Source organism: Myodes glareolus, chromosome 27 (assembly GCF_982192425.1).
Source record: "Myodes glareolus chromosome 27, mMyoGla1.1, whole genome shotgun sequence".
In the NCBI taxonomy this organism is placed as follows: domain Eukaryota; kingdom Metazoa; phylum Chordata; class Mammalia; order Rodentia; family Cricetidae; genus Myodes; species Myodes glareolus.
In genome coordinates, this window is record NC_142052.1 from 39,364,889 (window position 1) to 39,382,361 (window position 17,473).

The 17,473-nt window shown below is 42.3% G+C and overlaps 1 protein-coding gene across 1 annotated transcript in view; it reads right to left on the minus strand.

Annotated features, from left to right (window-relative positions):
* The window catches only part of Stk17b (serine/threonine kinase 17b), a 28,153-nt gene that overhangs the window by 8,931 nt on the left and 1,749 nt on the right, over window positions 1–17,473 (minus strand). Inside the window, exons 2-4 of the mRNA XM_085684209.2 lie at window positions 10,266–10,431; window positions 5,753–5,965; window positions 992–1,136 (exon numbers count right to left, since the gene is read on the minus strand). Coding sequence (XP_085540335.2) covers window positions 992–1,136; window positions 5,753–5,965; window positions 10,266–10,387 — 480 coding nt within the window. The 5' untranslated portion in view covers window positions 10,388–10,431. The remainder of the gene's footprint in view (window positions 1–991; window positions 1,137–5,752; window positions 5,966–10,265; window positions 10,432–17,473) is intronic.

The window sequence follows — 17,473 nt, forward strand, 5'->3', positions numbered from 1 at the left end:
TCCTAACAGTCTCCTAACTTAGGGACAATGGCAGGCTTCACGTTAAACCACAAGAGATGATTACAGGAGACAAGCAAACTCTGCTGTCGGCTTCATGGTTGCGGTGAGAAGAGCCAGGCTTCTAGGCCATCCCAACCTCCAGTGCTCGGAGGGGGTGAGGGGCAGTTTGCATTCCCAGGACAAAGACAAACAGATTCACAGGTAACCACTGGGCACTACTATGCTGCCCTTCCCCAACCATGTGACTACAGGAGGAAGGGCAGGGAGGCGAGATGATGGGGGTTTCCCCCCCACACACACAGGGAAACAAATACAGATGTGGTTTCTGTCTTCGTTTTGCTTTGTTTTTAAGGGGATGGGATAAAGAGCTGGGCAACGTGCATTTAAATTTATAGAACTTTCAAATGGTACGGAATCCACAGGTGGAAAAAGACTTGGAAATTAGAGACAGGTCTGGGTTATGCTAGGCACCGACTTTGGACTTGTACTATGAAGGTGGCAGAGGAAGTCAAAGGCTCATGCAGGCCAACTACACAGACAGAGAGAATCCACGGGGTAACAAACGTGAGACAGGTTACTTCGGACTACAAGGCCTGTGAGCGGCTGTGCGGGAAAGACAGACTCTGGGGACTGAGTGGGTGAGAACTCTAACTACAGACCACGTGACACCTCAGAGAAAGGGGAGTGAGATGCGGAAGCAGAGGGACAGGAACAATAGGGGTCAGGCAGGAATCAGGACCAATTGCTACAAAGGGAGCAGGATGGATCACAGGTAAGGTGGTGGGTTTTAGGTGATTTAATTCAAGCTTAGCGCACAGACAGCCTTCTCCTGACTCCATACAAAGCAAAGCCCAATCAGCCCGACACAGGCACAGGCACCCATGGGTCTAGAGGACCACGACAGGCCTTATTTCTGCCAAGGCCAGCCTGACACTGAACTACCAAGGACGGAGAAGGAACAGTGCTGTTAGTTTAAACCACATTACCGTACCTTTAAGTCAAGGTGAACAATGTTATTCTGATGTAGATAATACACGCCTTCAAGTATTTGTTTAATGAGCCTGATAACATCGTTTTCAGACACCATTTCAGCCACCTCAGGTAAGCACAGGTTGAAAATTTCTCCACCTGCAGCACTGAAAGAAAATTCAAATAGAACTATTAACATCATTCATCTAAAATAACCTTAAATATTGTAAACCCATTAAGCAAATGCTCGTGTAAACGTCCATGTTTGGATAGCATCTCAGTGACTGTCAAGACTAAGAAAGATGTTGTATGTAGGGTACGGTGGTCTCAAACCTAAGTTCCAAGCACCAACACTTTACACTGCAGCTGTAAGCTGTCACAGATTAATCTGCACACAGCAGGCCAAGGAAAACCATGAGAACTTGCTGCTGACACTTGGTTTACGACAACATAGGAAAAAATATCCGCTGGTAAGAAACATGTCTGAAGGTGCCAATGACACAGACTCCACTCCATCCTACCCCACTCACCAAAACCTGAACATTCACAAAAACTAACTTTATTGCCTGACTTGAGGTATCACGATAAAGGCAATGTAAGTAACAGAAACTTCACAATTCGTAAACTACAAAACCAGTCATGGGAAGGCAATACAGGAGAGCTGCGATCTGGAAAAAGAAATACATTTATACTCATAAATATCTAATATACTAGCCACTTCTTTCCACTCACTTCCCCGAGGTCTCTGGAGGAAGAAGTGGGAATCCATGGTGTAGGCCAGCAATACACATCTATTTACTCCTCCCTTTCTAGCTACACTATTTACTGTAACTAAAAATGCCACTCAGAAACAGAGTGGCCTCACTGCATTCCTGCAGAGGCACCAAGATGAGATTAGCAATTACAATACTGCAAGTGCAGTTCTAAGAAGGTGAGAATAGAGAGATGACACACAGCATTCTCAGAACTTGTGTGCTAGGCACTGTACAGAATATACCACGAACGGTGAAAACCATAGGAAGCAAGACACGGGTCAGCGGGTACTCGTGGGGATGCCACAAAAGTCAAGGCTGCATATTCTGGCTGTTGCTAAATTAGCTAGCACAGCGGACATTCACAACGGCCTTTTACAGTGCCATACTCAATGGACAGAACTTTGTAACTTCCTAACAAAAAGCGTGCCTCGTCTGTCCGGCATAACTGCAGTTACTGGTTTGTTAATTACCAGCAACTTCCCCTTTCAGGCTGCTCTGTTTCAAGGGCAGCTTTTGTCTCATAGGCTTCAAAAAAACTAATCAGTTTATGCCATAATCAATTTTAGTTTGCTCAAAACTCAGCACTATTAAACACTTCATGTGTCTGTTTAGAAAACGTGTTCCCCTTATTACTTTTTGAAGGTATTCTCCTCATTACCTGCACACACACTTTTAAAGCACTCAGTGTGGGCAAAGTCTTCACTGAGTGGAGATGTGGTGACTTGTCTATTCTCAGACCCCTAATTCATAAAGAGATGCAACAAGACCACCGCAGCAAAGCAGCCTTATTGATTTATCCAAACAGCCAAAGAGAACTGGACAGTCACTGACACATTTAACTGGAAGGCAATACTTTTATGTGGGGTATGTGTTTCGATAAAAATAAGATCTAAAACTTACAAGTGGCAAGGTAATTAGAAGAACCCCAGTTTGATTTTAAAAAGTAAACAATTTGGTTTTAAAAAAAAGGTTTGGATTGAAACAAAACAGCAAAATACAAAAACACATTGGAACTCTCAGAACTCCTAGCTATATTAATTGCTAAAGGAAGTTTTATGTGTATTTATAAAATTAGCAAATGCAGTTACTCAAGAAAGTACGTTCTAAAATGATAATGGGGGATCAGACATTGTATATATACTTAGACATGCATTTATTCTTTGAGCCAGCAATCAACTCCCAGGAATTTACCTGAAGCTCCACCTCCACAAATAAAGCCATCTATATAAGACAGGCTGAATAAAGTGGTAAGCCATACATGGAGTCCTTTGGAAATCAGCCATCGATGGGAACATGGCAGAGCGATACAGCAGGTGCTTACAACCTCTACCCATCAGCACACGCACAAGAATGTACACACAATCGCCAAACGTTTTTACATGTCTGAGTTTCAAATTGTGCATACTTTTTTTATAGTTAAAACGATTTTTAATAAAGAGGTTTTTTTTCTTAAATGAAATCCCAACACTAAATATAAACAGAAGCAAATGAACCTAACCTAACCCTATAACTCTGACTCTCTGAAAACATGCCCTAGTGGGCAATACTTCAGTTTAAAAGAACAGCCCAAAGAAGTGTGTGTGTGTGGGGGGGGGGGGATCTTGGAACTTGCTACTTGGTGTGGTATTAGCAGGTTTATTCTGAATTGCCAGATACCACCCCACTGCATAAAAACAGAATGATTACAGAGACTTTATAAGTAAATATAACTACAAGCATCTTAACTGGATCCTGAACTGGGAAAAAAAATAAACAGTTCCTATAAAACATTTTGGAGACAGTGAAAAACACTTAAATATGGACTATGAATGACTTTACGTAATGCCCTCTGACTTTCTCATGTCTGATGCTCATGCTGGTCACACAGAAAAGCACCGTATTCCTCAGAAGAAACCCTGTAGTGACGTGCAGTCTTCCAGTGGTTCAGTGAAGACGGCACCATGTCAACAACTGATGAATCAGAGTGAAGAATACGTGAATGTCAACTGTATTATGTTTCTGAGTCTTCAGAGATTTGAATTCTATAAAATAAACGTGAGTACGTGGGATGGCTCGCGGTAGGAATTGAATCTGTAAGTTACCAGAGTAAAAGGCTCCACCATTTCATTTTCACTGTATAAGACAAAAACATGTTTCCTTGTTACAGCGAATCTATCTGGCCAAACTGTTGGAATGAAAATGCCCAGGGTGGCTGCCACCCCAAAAGTGATGGACACAACTAAGCCCCAATCCTAGCAATAAATTTTAGTCGTAGCCACTTTGAGATTAAATGTACTAATCGACTCAAACACTCAGTGAGCTCGTTATATTTCAGCCAGGCAGTGAGGTCACAACAGTTTCACTAAGTCATTGGGAGAGGTTTCTGACTGTAAGCGCAGGCTATGCATGACACGCATCGTGTTTCTGCGCGATTCTGTTGCTGCTTCACCTGAGTTCCAACAGGATTGACAGACACAGTCCGGGTCCTGTGCGCACTCATCCTCTGGCTTTCTTTGCTGTTGCTATGCTAGCTGCCGTTCCCAAGCTTACAGGGCGGCAGCTCTACTTAGAGGATCTGTGGCAGAAGTCATCATGGACTACATGAAAACTGAAATGGCCTTGGTGCCCTAGTCCTCCGTGTTCCTCTACCGTACTCTGCCGGCTCTAGAACAGACTTTCCTGCGGGGTCTGGTTCTGCGGATGCACACACTGTTCGCTGCTCAGGAAACCCCATGCCAGCTTAACCTTAGAAAAGCAGCACTTTCATTCACAAATTAATTCTAGTTACATCTATTTCCTTGCACAAAACAACTGGCTTCAAAAACTATATAAACAAATCTCTACTTCCTTACAATATAAACACTAAAATAAAAGTCCTGGGCTGGGAAGGTGACTCAGCAGGTGACAGGCTTGCCACACAAGCATGGAGACCGAGTCCTGGCCAGCAGGCAGGTGTGGTGGCCCACCGACAGTGCTGACGCAAGGCGGGTCAGCAGAACCTGAGCTCTCGGGTCAGTGAAAGGTCGGCTTCGACACATAAGGTAGAGACCAACTGAGGAGGACAGCTAAACTCTATCTCTGGTCCCCACAAGCTTGTGTGCTACACACACACACACACACACACACACACACACACACCATGTGTGAACACATATATCACACACACTCCATAGACACATAATTGCACAAATAGGACAAATACACTTATAAATTCAACAAGCAATGATGTACATTGGTAGGCAAAAAGAATCACTGTAGTTTGTAGCCTTATTTTCTCTAAAATAGTACTTTTCTTTAATAGTTTGTGTTAAATTGCCATAAATTACTTTATTAAATTTACTTTAATTAAAACATAATTACTTTATTAAAACCTGAGATAAACTTAGTATTAATTACCTGATCTCTTTCCAGTGTTGTTTATCTTCAAAAAAATTCTAATTGTTTGTACTGGACGTTAATCTGTGCGTCAGCAGGCCATGGCAGTCTGAGCCAAATATTCACACTACCTCATCAAATACTGTGCATTTTGGTGTTCCCAATGTTTTGCTAACAAGAGATTTTTTCCCTCTCTTTTGGCCACAGTTCCGTCAGGAACATTCATGTCACACCGTATGTACTATACATATTTTAGTGACACTGGAGGCACACCTCAAGAAGAAATGATTCTTCTTGAATCATTTTCTTAGCCATGTTTGATTAAAACAGGTTTGGTTTTAGTTTTTAGCCATAAAAATGGCTTCGATTTTATTTACCATTATTTTCTAGAAGAAAATCTCAATTTATGTACTATTTATATGGAATCAAATTCTTGCAACTATATTCCCAAATTATTATGTTGTCTTTTGTTTATTACCTGCTGTTAATTAGTTTTGGTATGTAAGTATGAAGCTAAACATTTAGTCTTGTCAAAAATGTACAAGCATAAATGAATATTTTTTAACAAGCATCTATAAATTTTGTTAGACTGTTATTATTATTATCTGACATCTCATACCACATTCTACCAATTACAATAAACACCTTAAAGGCACGAGACCGCACACACTTACTATTCTAAGACCAGAATGATTTCAGTCGCCGTCTCGTAGACCTCATGCAGGTTGATCACGTGGGGACAGGCCCTGGCCAGCTCCAGCACGGCTATCTCATGTAGAATCTCTGCCCGGCAATCCTGGCCTCTTCTCCTCTTTTTCAGAAATTTTGCAGCATACTCTTGGCCCGTAGATTTTGATATACATTGTCTAACCACAGCAAACTTCCCTCTAGAGAGAAAGAAAGGGCGGTTTCACATCTTCAGGTTAGAGTGAGGTCAGTCACACCTGTGCCATTTCCCCCTATAAGCTGAGTAAATACCGAATGTTCCTTTATGAAGTCTAAACGCTACCACGTAGAATGTAGACGACAAACGATCACGGCAGGGTAGTACCAGTGTGACACAGTTTCAGCAGACCTGTAATTTTGTTGGCCCACCAACTTCATGCTTCTAATAGACACCCAAGAGATATGGAGTCTATTCAAATGCATTTTTTTTTATTTTTTACGGTTTATTTAGCTTTATTTTATGTGCATTGGTGTGAAGGTGTCAGATCCCCCGGAACTGGGTTTTCAGACAGTTGTGAGCTGCCATGTGGGTGCTGGGAATTGAACCCGGGTCCTCTGGAAGAGCAGTCAGTGCTCTTAACCGCTGAGCCATCTCTCCAGCCCTCAAATGCATTTTTTTGATGGGCCGAGAAAATTCGGGGTTATCAACAGTTTGGCACAAGCACACCCAGTAATGCCACACTAATCTTTCTAAGAAAGTACAAATGCTTTTATCTCTCTAACAGAAACACTTAGCATCCCACCCAAAGTTAAAAGCACAAAGACTACGGGATGCAAAAGCATCCCCTGGTACGCGCATGTATCACAGCATTTAGTTTTACAAAGATGTAAAGTTATTTTGAGTTAGGATTATTTTAAGAACTAATAAAAATTATTGATTTGTACACTCCAAAAAATGCATACATACCCTCAAATAGGAAGGTTTACATTCCTTTAAGGAGGGTTTTCAAGTCGAAGTCTACTGCAAACCCTTTTTCTCAGGGTTTTAGGATAAAACCTCGCCTTGTAAAGTTTAAAAACAAACTAGGAAGCCAAGAAAGCTATGTATCTGAAAGACACAGTTTGAGTTACGATGACATCACGACATGCTAGTCACGTGACAGTATCTAGGCACTAGAATCACTTCAAAAACAAGTAGCAAGATGAACAAGTTTCGCCTACTTTTACCTCACTGTTTCTGGCTTTCCTGAGACTTCCTACTCTTACTCCCATGAGCCAGGACAAAGTTAACCAAATGTCATGGGCAATGAATGGTCACCTGACATGTTCACTGCCAAGGAAAAGTATTACGAGCAAAGGAGACATTTCTGACCTCATTAATCAAGTCTATAAAAGTCTATATTCTGCAAACTAACACACAAGAGCATCTGATGAGCATTGGAGTTTGTGCATCTACTATGATTCTATACACTATGCTAGGTTTTTAAATTCACATAGGATTTTTTTTTTTAAGACAGGGTTCTCTGGGTAGCTCTGGCTGTCCTGGAACTCACTCTGTAGACCAGGCCGGCCCACACTCAGAGCCTATATCCACCGCCTGTATCCACCTCTGGAGTGCTGGGATTAAAGGTGTGCACTACCACATTTGCATTTTTATTAAACATTTGATTTCTTGATAAAGTTATATCCATATATTAACACATAATTACACATGCATAAAGTCATACATACTGTGAAAAAAGAAATATTTTAGCATAAATATTAGAGGCTTTAAGAGGAACAATCAAGTATCTATTTTACATTTTAAGATGCTAGTTGCAGTTTAGTTTAGAAGTATAAAAATAATCTTCAATATATAATGTTCCTGTACCAAATTTAAGGCAGAGTCAAGAAAACGTAAAACCTTAATAATACTAGTTCACAGACACCTTCAGAGGGCAGAGCTGACTAGTTTCCCAGCAGAGAAACGTCTACCCAGTACTCTCTGCATCTACAACACACAATAAAATATGAAGGGAGGGGGAGGGGAAGCCACAGGGGAAGCTGACGTTTATTTCTGAATCTGCCTCACCCTTCTAACCACAAGGCCCATGAAACTTTGCCTCAGCTGGGGGAGGGGTGGAAAAAACTTATCCTACATGTTAAAAAACAGGAACAATGCAGTTTTTTGAGAATAGCAAAAAATGAACTTAGACTTACTTTATATAATTTCCTTTGTATTGCTAAAGGGAAATACACTCTCAAACACTGACATTTTAAAATTAAATTTTAAATCAAGCCGACACAGAAAGATAACTCTAGCTTTCCACATGCCAGAACTACATTTGTATGTTACAGACTGCGCAGGCCGCCCAGAGAAACATGCTCAGAACCTCAGACTCACTTCACAAGGCTCGCACACTAAGGCTGGTTGGGAGCTTGAAAGGATCGTAAAGGACAGAAAATTTAAAAATAATATGATTTTTAATTGCCAAGGTTAAAAATTAAACGCATCAGTACCTACCACGTGAGTCACTGGCTCAAAGCAATTCAAAAACGCAATTTAGGTCTCTCCCATGATGACATCTGAGGCCGGCATATTAGCAGTGTGACTCGGTTTTAATCAGATCCTACCATGAGCTTTTGCTTTAAAATGTTTAAAAGCAAACTAACTGTAACTCATGATGGCTCCTTATGACACCACCTCTGTAAGACAATTTAAAGCTAAGAGTGGGCCCACTCACGTTCTCCACAGAGTTAAAGGGAGAAGCCCTCATTAGCTACTCGACCTATTATTTTTCAAATTTTATTTCAAATAAAATATTATTTTATTTTAACCTAATAAAGTTACTCATCCCAACAGTAACCTAGAAAAATAGGTGAGAATGCTTCTCGCGGTACAGATTAAATGAGTCATGGTCTAAGTATCTGTTCAGAGCAATTTCCAGATGTTTGGCAATAAAAGGCAACTTGAACACATCCAGTCTATCTTCTCAACTACGAAAAAAAGAGCACACAACTAAGACCATCACACAGATTCTGATCCGGAGCCACGGCAGCTCGAGTGGCTCCTAGCTCAGGTGGAATAACGTGATGTCGTATGTCACAGAGGGGACACAGCCAGGACCAAAGGGATGGAAGGGAGGGAGGACAGAGAGGAACCATGTACAGGAGGCAGACAGGCACCTCACGGCATGCTGGGTTCCTTCACTACCCTGCTTACAACCCAAAGAGGACACTATTAACAATGCTATGTCTAACACAGGCCTCTCTTTTCCACAGACAGTCAGAAGCAGAACGCGGTCCAGAAGAGGGCAACGCACCAAGGAAGGCTATCTGGATACTGGATCACACGATATGCACTTAAGGGAACAGCGATGCTCAGCTTTGTTTAAACATTTGAAAGACGACTACCTCAATGTATACTGTGTGCAGCTACAAAAAGAAAACTGTGTCTGTCAAGTAGAGATTAGCAGAGAAGAAAGCAAAATATTCTATAGTGATGAAGGGGGGGTCATCTTTATGTTATGAAAGCAGGGCTGTGTGAGACAGCTGAAAAAGTGGAAAGCCATTGCTAGCCTCTACTAGCCTCTACTAAACATCAAAGATACCAGCAAAGAATTAGAGTTCACAGTCAGCAAGTCTGAGGTTCCACACGGAGATTTTCAGGCTAAAGTAATCATATTAGTTTATTGTCTATCCATTAATAAAAACGGACTTTATAGATCGCTGTAGCATAAAACAAAACACTGACCTCCACACACAAAAAACATGAATATATATACATGACTAACCCTTCACAGCCATGCTTAATTTAAACCTAAGGAGACATACAACAGATAAATAACTGGGCATAGCTTTTCTAATTCTCAAGCATATCAAAACTACTGCAGTACTAAGTGTCAAGGGCACCCTTGGCCATCCATCAGAAAGATGTATCTGATTAGGCCAAGGCAGAATTCATACAGCTTCTATTTATAGGACACCAGCTCTGTGTGATATAAATTGATATTAGACAGGAGTCAAATATTCATTTATGAAAGTGTGTGTGTGTGTGTGTGTATAAGGGAGAAGCACCTCTCTATTTCTCTTTTAGACAAACACAGTAGCCAGAAATGGAAACAAATGTATTAAAACCACAGCATATAACACCACATTAAGTACTTCACAAACATTAAGTGACTTAACCCTGAAAATTCTAAATGAGTTAAATGCGAGCATCGGCGTAGGATCCGCATCTCTTCTTGGGAAGAGGAGACCAGCACTAAGAGATATGTTTAACTTAGCTGAAGTCACCCAGACACCCAATGGCAGAGCCCAGATGGGACCTGGCAGCCTAAGCTGCCCCTTCCCACTCACAGACACAGGAAGAGCTGAGCTCTGAAGCTGGGCGGGCTGCTGATATGAGCTCCTCCACAGTTGTGACCCAAGAGAGCAGAGGTGGCGGCTTTTCTTTCTAATTACTGATAGTGGTCCAAGTGAGCTTTATAGCAGCAAGAAAACATTTGAATTTAGACAGCATACATATCAAAGTCTCCTTACCTCCCAAGTTCTTTCGACATAAGTGTATAGAAATTATTAAAATTTTCCGTCTTCAATGGCGTTTGAGGAGTGGTGGTCAGCAGGCCGGAGACGCTGCGGCAATCGAATCTTCTCCGAGACATGGTAGATGCCGGCCAGCTCTGCTTCTCTGGGCACGCACTTTTACCTGTTAGAAGGGGAGACAGGAAGAGAGGCTGTCACTTAAATGTAACCAAGAAAGAGAGACATTATCTCAGGCAGGATGTGCACTACATCGCACAAGTCCAAATATAGTATTAAGACGCGACCACAGTGCAGACAGGCTGATTTCAGAAGCCATGCTGTTCACACGGAGAAAATGCTAGAAGCTTAAACTGGTATCCCCTCCTCTATGGCACAGAAACAAAGCTACCAACTTCACTTCTAAACGAAATTGCTATGAAAACAGTAGAAATCATTATGATTAAAATGGAACGAGGTGATCACTATTTGATTGTGAACGACCCTTCTTTAAGTGACAGGTTTCACACACCTGTGCAATTTCGCACAGCAATGTAAAGACTGTGTGTTAACTTCATATGGTCAAACAAGCTTGGGGGCAAATTCACATTGTGTGAATTACATCACAGCCCTCTGAACCACAGAAACAGAACTTGTTCATGGACTGGCTGCTTTTCAAAACTAAATCGAGAAACTCCCCTAGACCCAAGGAGTTCTTCCTTGGGCAGAGCCCAGCGCTGAGTGGGCCGTGCAGGAAAACTCAGTCATTTTGCTGGGCCAGGGACTGACCAGAGATAATCACCAACCCAGAGTTCAAGTCCACATCTGAGCTCAGACTGTCTGCAGCTTCGTGTGCTTTACGTGGCCAGGTCTAGTGAGAAATTCCTGTTCCATATTAACTGATATTAAAGCTTTATGAAGCTTCACTACCGAACTGCTGGTTCAAATGAGCTGACTTGTGTAATTATGGTGGCCTCTGTCACCTCTGCCTAATGAAAGGCCAGGAATCAGTCCGCTAGCACTCTCTATAAAACCCTCTAGACCGTTCCCACCGCCACATCCCCCGCCTCACTTCCTGCTTCAGAACTGGGTTGTTTTTTTTTTAATTTTGTTTCATTCAAATGCAAACTATTCTCTTCTGTATTTCAGCAAACAGGCAGTGTGGCTGGAGCACAGTTTCCCGTTCAGTTCTCAAATCTGCAAACCGTTTCTCTGTAACCTTCGGTCCTGCGGACAGCTCCTCTAGGTAGTTGGAGGAACATCTCTGGGAGTCTAAGAGCATCAACACTGTACACTGGAAAACACCCAGAGCTCAAACACTCGGGTCTGAATTCCATCTTCATTACTGCTAGGAGGCCGTGCAGTTTTAAGTTCCCGACTGTGTCAGCCTAGTTCTTGTCGCTACATTGGAAGGCCAATACAACAACTGAGCTAGTACTATAGAAAGAGTGCGTATTCTTGGCTTACAGTTCTGGAAGTAGAAGGCCAAGGAGCCTCAAATGATGGTGGCCTTCTTGCTGGAGAATCCAGAGACATCACAAAGCATCACAAGGCAAGAGACAAGGAGTGTGTGCCTATGTCTGTCTCTTCTCCCCTTTCATAAGGCCCCTAGAATGCTTCATCACCATGGGGTTCTAACCTAAGGACCTTACCTAACCCTAATCACTTCCCAGTGGCTCTAACCACAGCCTGAAGTCCTCACCCTCTGAACACCTCACAATGGTTGGGCGTGGTGGTGCGCACGCCTATGAGGCCTGCACTCAGAAGGCTAAAACAGGCTGACGGTTTAAGGCAGGTAGGAGGGCTGGGAGTCTGAGGCCAACCTGGACCACACGGAGTAAGAGGTCTGCCGGGCTACACAACAAAACCTCCTCTAGGAGGGAAAGGAGCCTCGCAATGGAGATTCAGTGAGTTTGGGATCCTAGCGGCTACCATTCTAGGGCAAACTACACCTTCCTTGTATTTGTTAGTGAAATATTAACCCCCAGTAACTCACACTCAAACTGCCTTTTCAGATAAGGTTGTCTGAGGCTGTGACTAAGGTCAAATGACCAGTAAGGTGGGCACTACTGCACTAAGACTTTGGTGCTCCTGTAAGAAAACACATGCGTGCAAGGCAGGCGACAACACCGGCAGAAAATGGCCACAGCGGAAAAGTCGCCTGGTTTGGTTTTCTCTTGTTGTTGTTTTGTTTGTTTGTTTTGAAGGGTCTCACTATGCAGTCCAGGTTAGCCTAGAAAACTCTGTGTAATCCAGGCGGCAGATCTTGAACTGGTTATTATCCTCTCTCTCTCTCTCTCTCTCTCTCTCTCTCTCTCTCTCTCACACACACACACACACACACACACACACAGTGGTGTGAACTTCTTCATACTTTCCTAGTGCTGCAGACATTCAGTGCACGGGCCACATTTTAATCTCTGACAAATCCACGCAAGTATCAACCTCTACGTGGAGTTAGTCAGGGTAAGGCCTTATTCTCATTTCCACAAACAGAAGGGCCGGGGCTCAGTCGCTGACATGACTGGGCTTTATTCCCAGCACCTTTCATCAACAAGAAAACATGGCAATTAATCAGAGAGACAAGTTTATATGTTTTTATTTTTTTTATATAAATTTTAGATTCTAGGATATTTGCCTCTCATAGAAACTAAAACCGATAAACATTTTATGAATAAGCATTTTCTACACTCAGTTTTCAAGAGGTAATACGAGCCTTTTATGGCATCAAAGATTTATGTTCAATTAAGCATAATTTGTAACTTTAAAAACACTGCTAAAATCTGGAACTCTAAAATCCACATATTAACACTCAACAAAGTTGCACTTTGAAAGATGACTTTTTAACCTCATTAAGTACGAAATGAAAGACATAAAAGATTACAAATCGTATGACAAATCAGTTCAGTAACCATTATTGGCCAGGTTTCTCAACATTTCCTTTGCTTTTACGTAGAGTTGATGGTGGTCATCATCCAAATCAGAGGTCAGTTCTCATACAGAGACCATGCATGACTTCAGGCTATAATCTAAACAAAAATCAGTGTGCTATTTAACGTTATGTAGAAAAAACACTAAGCATTTTTGAATATACCTAGCTCTCACTACATGCAATGAGTCAGGAACATGGCAGGGAGGCAGGCGAGTGCTGTGAAATGCGCTCCTTTGGGCGAGACATGGCCTACACATTTCAGCTCACGGCTGCTGTGCTTACCTGCACAAGTTCACGCCGGAAAGTTCTAGCATGGGGAGGTGCCCCCATGGCCCCACCTCTAGCTGTGGCCCTATCAGGGGTTGATGGCCTGTTAGAAGAGGGGGAGCCCCGTTCTTGTAGGAGTGTGTCACTGAACATTCCCCAAGTTGATAATTTATCAACCATGCACATACTGGCCTCAGTGAGATTAAATAAATAAATAAATAAATAAGATCACGAAGTTAGGAGGAAGATGTGATGCAGTTCTAAGAGAAGATGGAGGGAGGGGTGGGCATGGACATGATTAAGATACATTGTATACATGTATGAAATTTTCAGAGAATAATTCTACAGACAGAGTGGGTATTGAGAAAAGTCCAATACTGAGACCAAGAGTCCCAAGTGTGACATTCAAGTATACTAAGTGAGAATTTAGTTTGGCCAAGCCTGTTGTTTAGTTATATGAGGAAGTAGGGAACGTAGTTTCTTTTTTAATAAAAGGAAGTGACATGCACAATGGTAGTCTAAATCAGATCTTATTGACCAGTCCACTTTAAGGACTTTCCTAACTGGTCTTTGGCATGTATTAGCACACCCTAACAAATCCCTTAACACTCACATGATGGTCACCAGAAAGGATGGGTACAGCACAGGTGCCTGTGTGACAACAGCAGCCAAAACAGGGCTGGGCAACGGCAGTTTTCCAAATACATTTAAATACGCAAATGAGTTTGGCTGCTCTGACTCATTTCATCGTAGCTCTCCACCTCCTGGGATACAAGCTCTGCCGCAGGACACGACATTTCGAGAGACCACACCATAGGCACATCTACCTACTGCTGATCCACCTGCACCGGAAGTTGTTGAAGGATCTGTACAACTTTCTTGTTTGCCTCCTCCTAATCTCCTCAGGAGCTGTCGTCAGCCTAGGTGTTTTCCTGTCTTTCCTCTAGCCGGTGTTGCCTATAAGGGAGCACAAGTCATCTCTGGTCAACAAAGTCTTCACAGACGGGGGCTGCCTGTCATACAACACACATGAGGGCTGCCCGTCAGTTCTCTCTCTCCTTGTCTGTCCTAAATTATCAAGTTCTCATTTCTAATAAACAATCCAGAGATCTTCTCTTCTACAATTCATAGATTTATAACCAATTCTAAACAAGAATGTAACATTCTAAATTCAAATTACCAATTTATTTTACTCACTTTGAAATCATTGACTATTTTATCAGACTATACCAATAAAAACATAGGGGACTTGGTGAACTCACGTTTGTAAGCAATCACAGACGCAGCGCCAGGAGGCACAACAGAGACACAGTGAGATGTCAGCCGTGCACTCGTGTGGTGCACATGCATGGTGTCCACACTCTTTCCAGTGTTTTCACCAACTCCCATTACGGTAATTACAATAGGAATTCAGATGGGACTTAAGGAAGGAAGGAAGGAAGAGAAGGAAACGTTCGGTCTGGCCTGTGCCTCGGCTGAGCTGGACAGAGAAAGCCAGCAAGATGAGCATTGAATAAACAACCTTCGAACCCTCTAACCAGCTCCAGATAAACTTATTCATTGCAATACTCGTTTCAAAGTTATCACATGAAAAGAGCCTGTGAATGCAGAAACTACAGAATACAATCCTTTATTAGCCCCAGGAACTGTAACTCAAAACCCTCCGTGGTGTGATGCTCAAAGACCCCAGAAGCTCAATAGACCCTAGCTCCATTTCCTCCCATGCTTCAGTTTCCTAGTTGATCTCCACTTCCCTGCTTTACTTCTCTGCCGGAAACATACACCCCACCTTTCCTTAAATGGCTACTTCTTACGCATGCTCTGCCCCTGGAAGCTCTGCCTAAAACCCACAGGCTGACTTCCATGCCTGTTGTTTATGCTTCAAGCAAGAGGCCTCTCCACACACTACTTGAAGACTGAACGTTAGAGAGCAAGCACACTTCGTGTCTGAGGACAGCAACCTTTCCCTTGAGCTTATGCAACTCAGACGGCGTCTCTAGTTAGGATTAAAAACGTTTGACTAAAAGTCAATAGGTAAGGCACAGCAAAATGTATTTTTAGGTACATCTAAGGGGTTGGCTGAACTGAGATGATCTTGAAATTGCAGTCCTGAAGCTTTCAGCAGTCTCTGATTATTTCAGCAGTTGGCTAAATAATTAAGATTTCTCTTATAGAATGTCAGTTCAAAATGAGGTCGTCACAAGACCCAGAAATGTGACAATTATTTTTATCACCTATGATAAAATGCAAGATTGGAAAGCCATTTAGTCTGTACTTACTAATTATTTTTGCCCAGGTGACCCCCTGTTTGCACGCCCATATCTGTGTTAGCTAAGCGCTCCCTGAGAGCCCCACATTGTCCTGCCCAAAGACTGACAGATAGATCTAGGTCTGCATGAAGGAAGTGTGAACGGCTATGGCAGGGGAGCAACTCCTCTCTTCTCCATGCGCACCAACAAGGCTGAGCTGCGTCTAGGAAAAGATAGACTGAAGATGTATTTACCCAGCATTCATAAAAACACAACTTCCTGCCACGTTGAGGAGGGATCTGCTTCAGTCAGCCAGGGACTGGAACACAGTACTGGCCCAGGCAGACCATGGCTCCCACGTGCTGTGTATTCTGATAGCGCTGTGCTGTTGTGTTTGTTTTTAAGTACTCAACAGCAAGCATAATTCGATAATTTAATCCCCTGAAAATCACAATAGTAAGCCAAGTGACTCTAGTCCAGCCCTGGGGTATGGTTTACACCAGGGTTGCAGTCCAGGCAAAGAACCCCAGCCTGACACCTGGCCAAGACAGTAAGGCCTGCCGCCACCTCTTCCCACCTTCACGGAAGAATAAATCCTATAATTGTGAAGTAGGATGGGAGATGTTGAAAACCGGAAATAATGGTGGGCCGACAATTACACGGAGCTTGTCATTCATCAGGCAGAAAAGCGGGTCTCTGTTGTACAATAAATTACCATACCGTTTGCTAGCAGCACAGCCAAAGCACTGTTTGCTCAGTGACTATCACAATGTAAAATGGAACCTAACCCTTAAAGGATCAGAAAGACCTGCCATTTCACCATTCAAGTTTCTGAGTACTTAAATACGTCCTCTTTTGGACTAGTTGGAAAGAGCAAGGTGATCAATCAAATACATTGATTGTGTATAAATATTTATAAGAGGACTCATTTACATGCACAAAATAACTCTGAATTAAATGGTCAGGTAAAGAATAAATAGAAGAAAGTAATTTAATGAAGGATGTTCTCAAAAATGCAACTTTTATCACAGCAACATCATAAAAATAGACACTTGTGACTTGATTAAAAAGAACATTTCTCTGCTTTGAACCCAGCAAAAGAAAAAAAAACTATATTTTTCTAGTAGTCGGGAATAGAAAATATAAGATATGTATGGTTGCATGCATAGCTCTGTTGGTGGAGTCCATGAGGCCATATTCAATGCCCAACACCCCGTAGAAATAAACAGACAATCAGAACTGAGCAGCTATGGTGGCGCATGTCTTTACTGTCAGCACTTGGAAGGCAACGACAGGTGGCTCTCTTGAGGTCAAAGCCAGCCTGGACTACACTGTGAGACCGTCTGAAAAAGCAAGACTCCTTTCAAACTGGCTGGCAAGACTTCGGGTATATGGCTCAACAGCTAAGCGAATGCCAAGATGCAGGAAGTAAGAATTTTAGACAACGGGAGAGTGCATTATAATATATAACATTTTAAGAAAATCTAAGGATAAAATGCATACATTTGTAATTGATTTCCTTGATTTGAGTTTTAAACTGAGTCTCTAAAATTAAAACTGTGAGATTTTGACACAGAAATCCTGCTACATAATTCACAAATTGCTACAGAACAAAGTGTTGAAACAAGTGTATACGTTTGCTAAGTACCAGTAAACTGCTCATTGTTAGCATAGGGTTTGGTTTTTGTTTTTTGTTTTTTTCCTTCCAGACAGGGTTTCTCTGTGTAATAGTCCTGGTTGTCCTGGAACTCACTCTGTAGACCAGGCTGGCCTTGAACTCA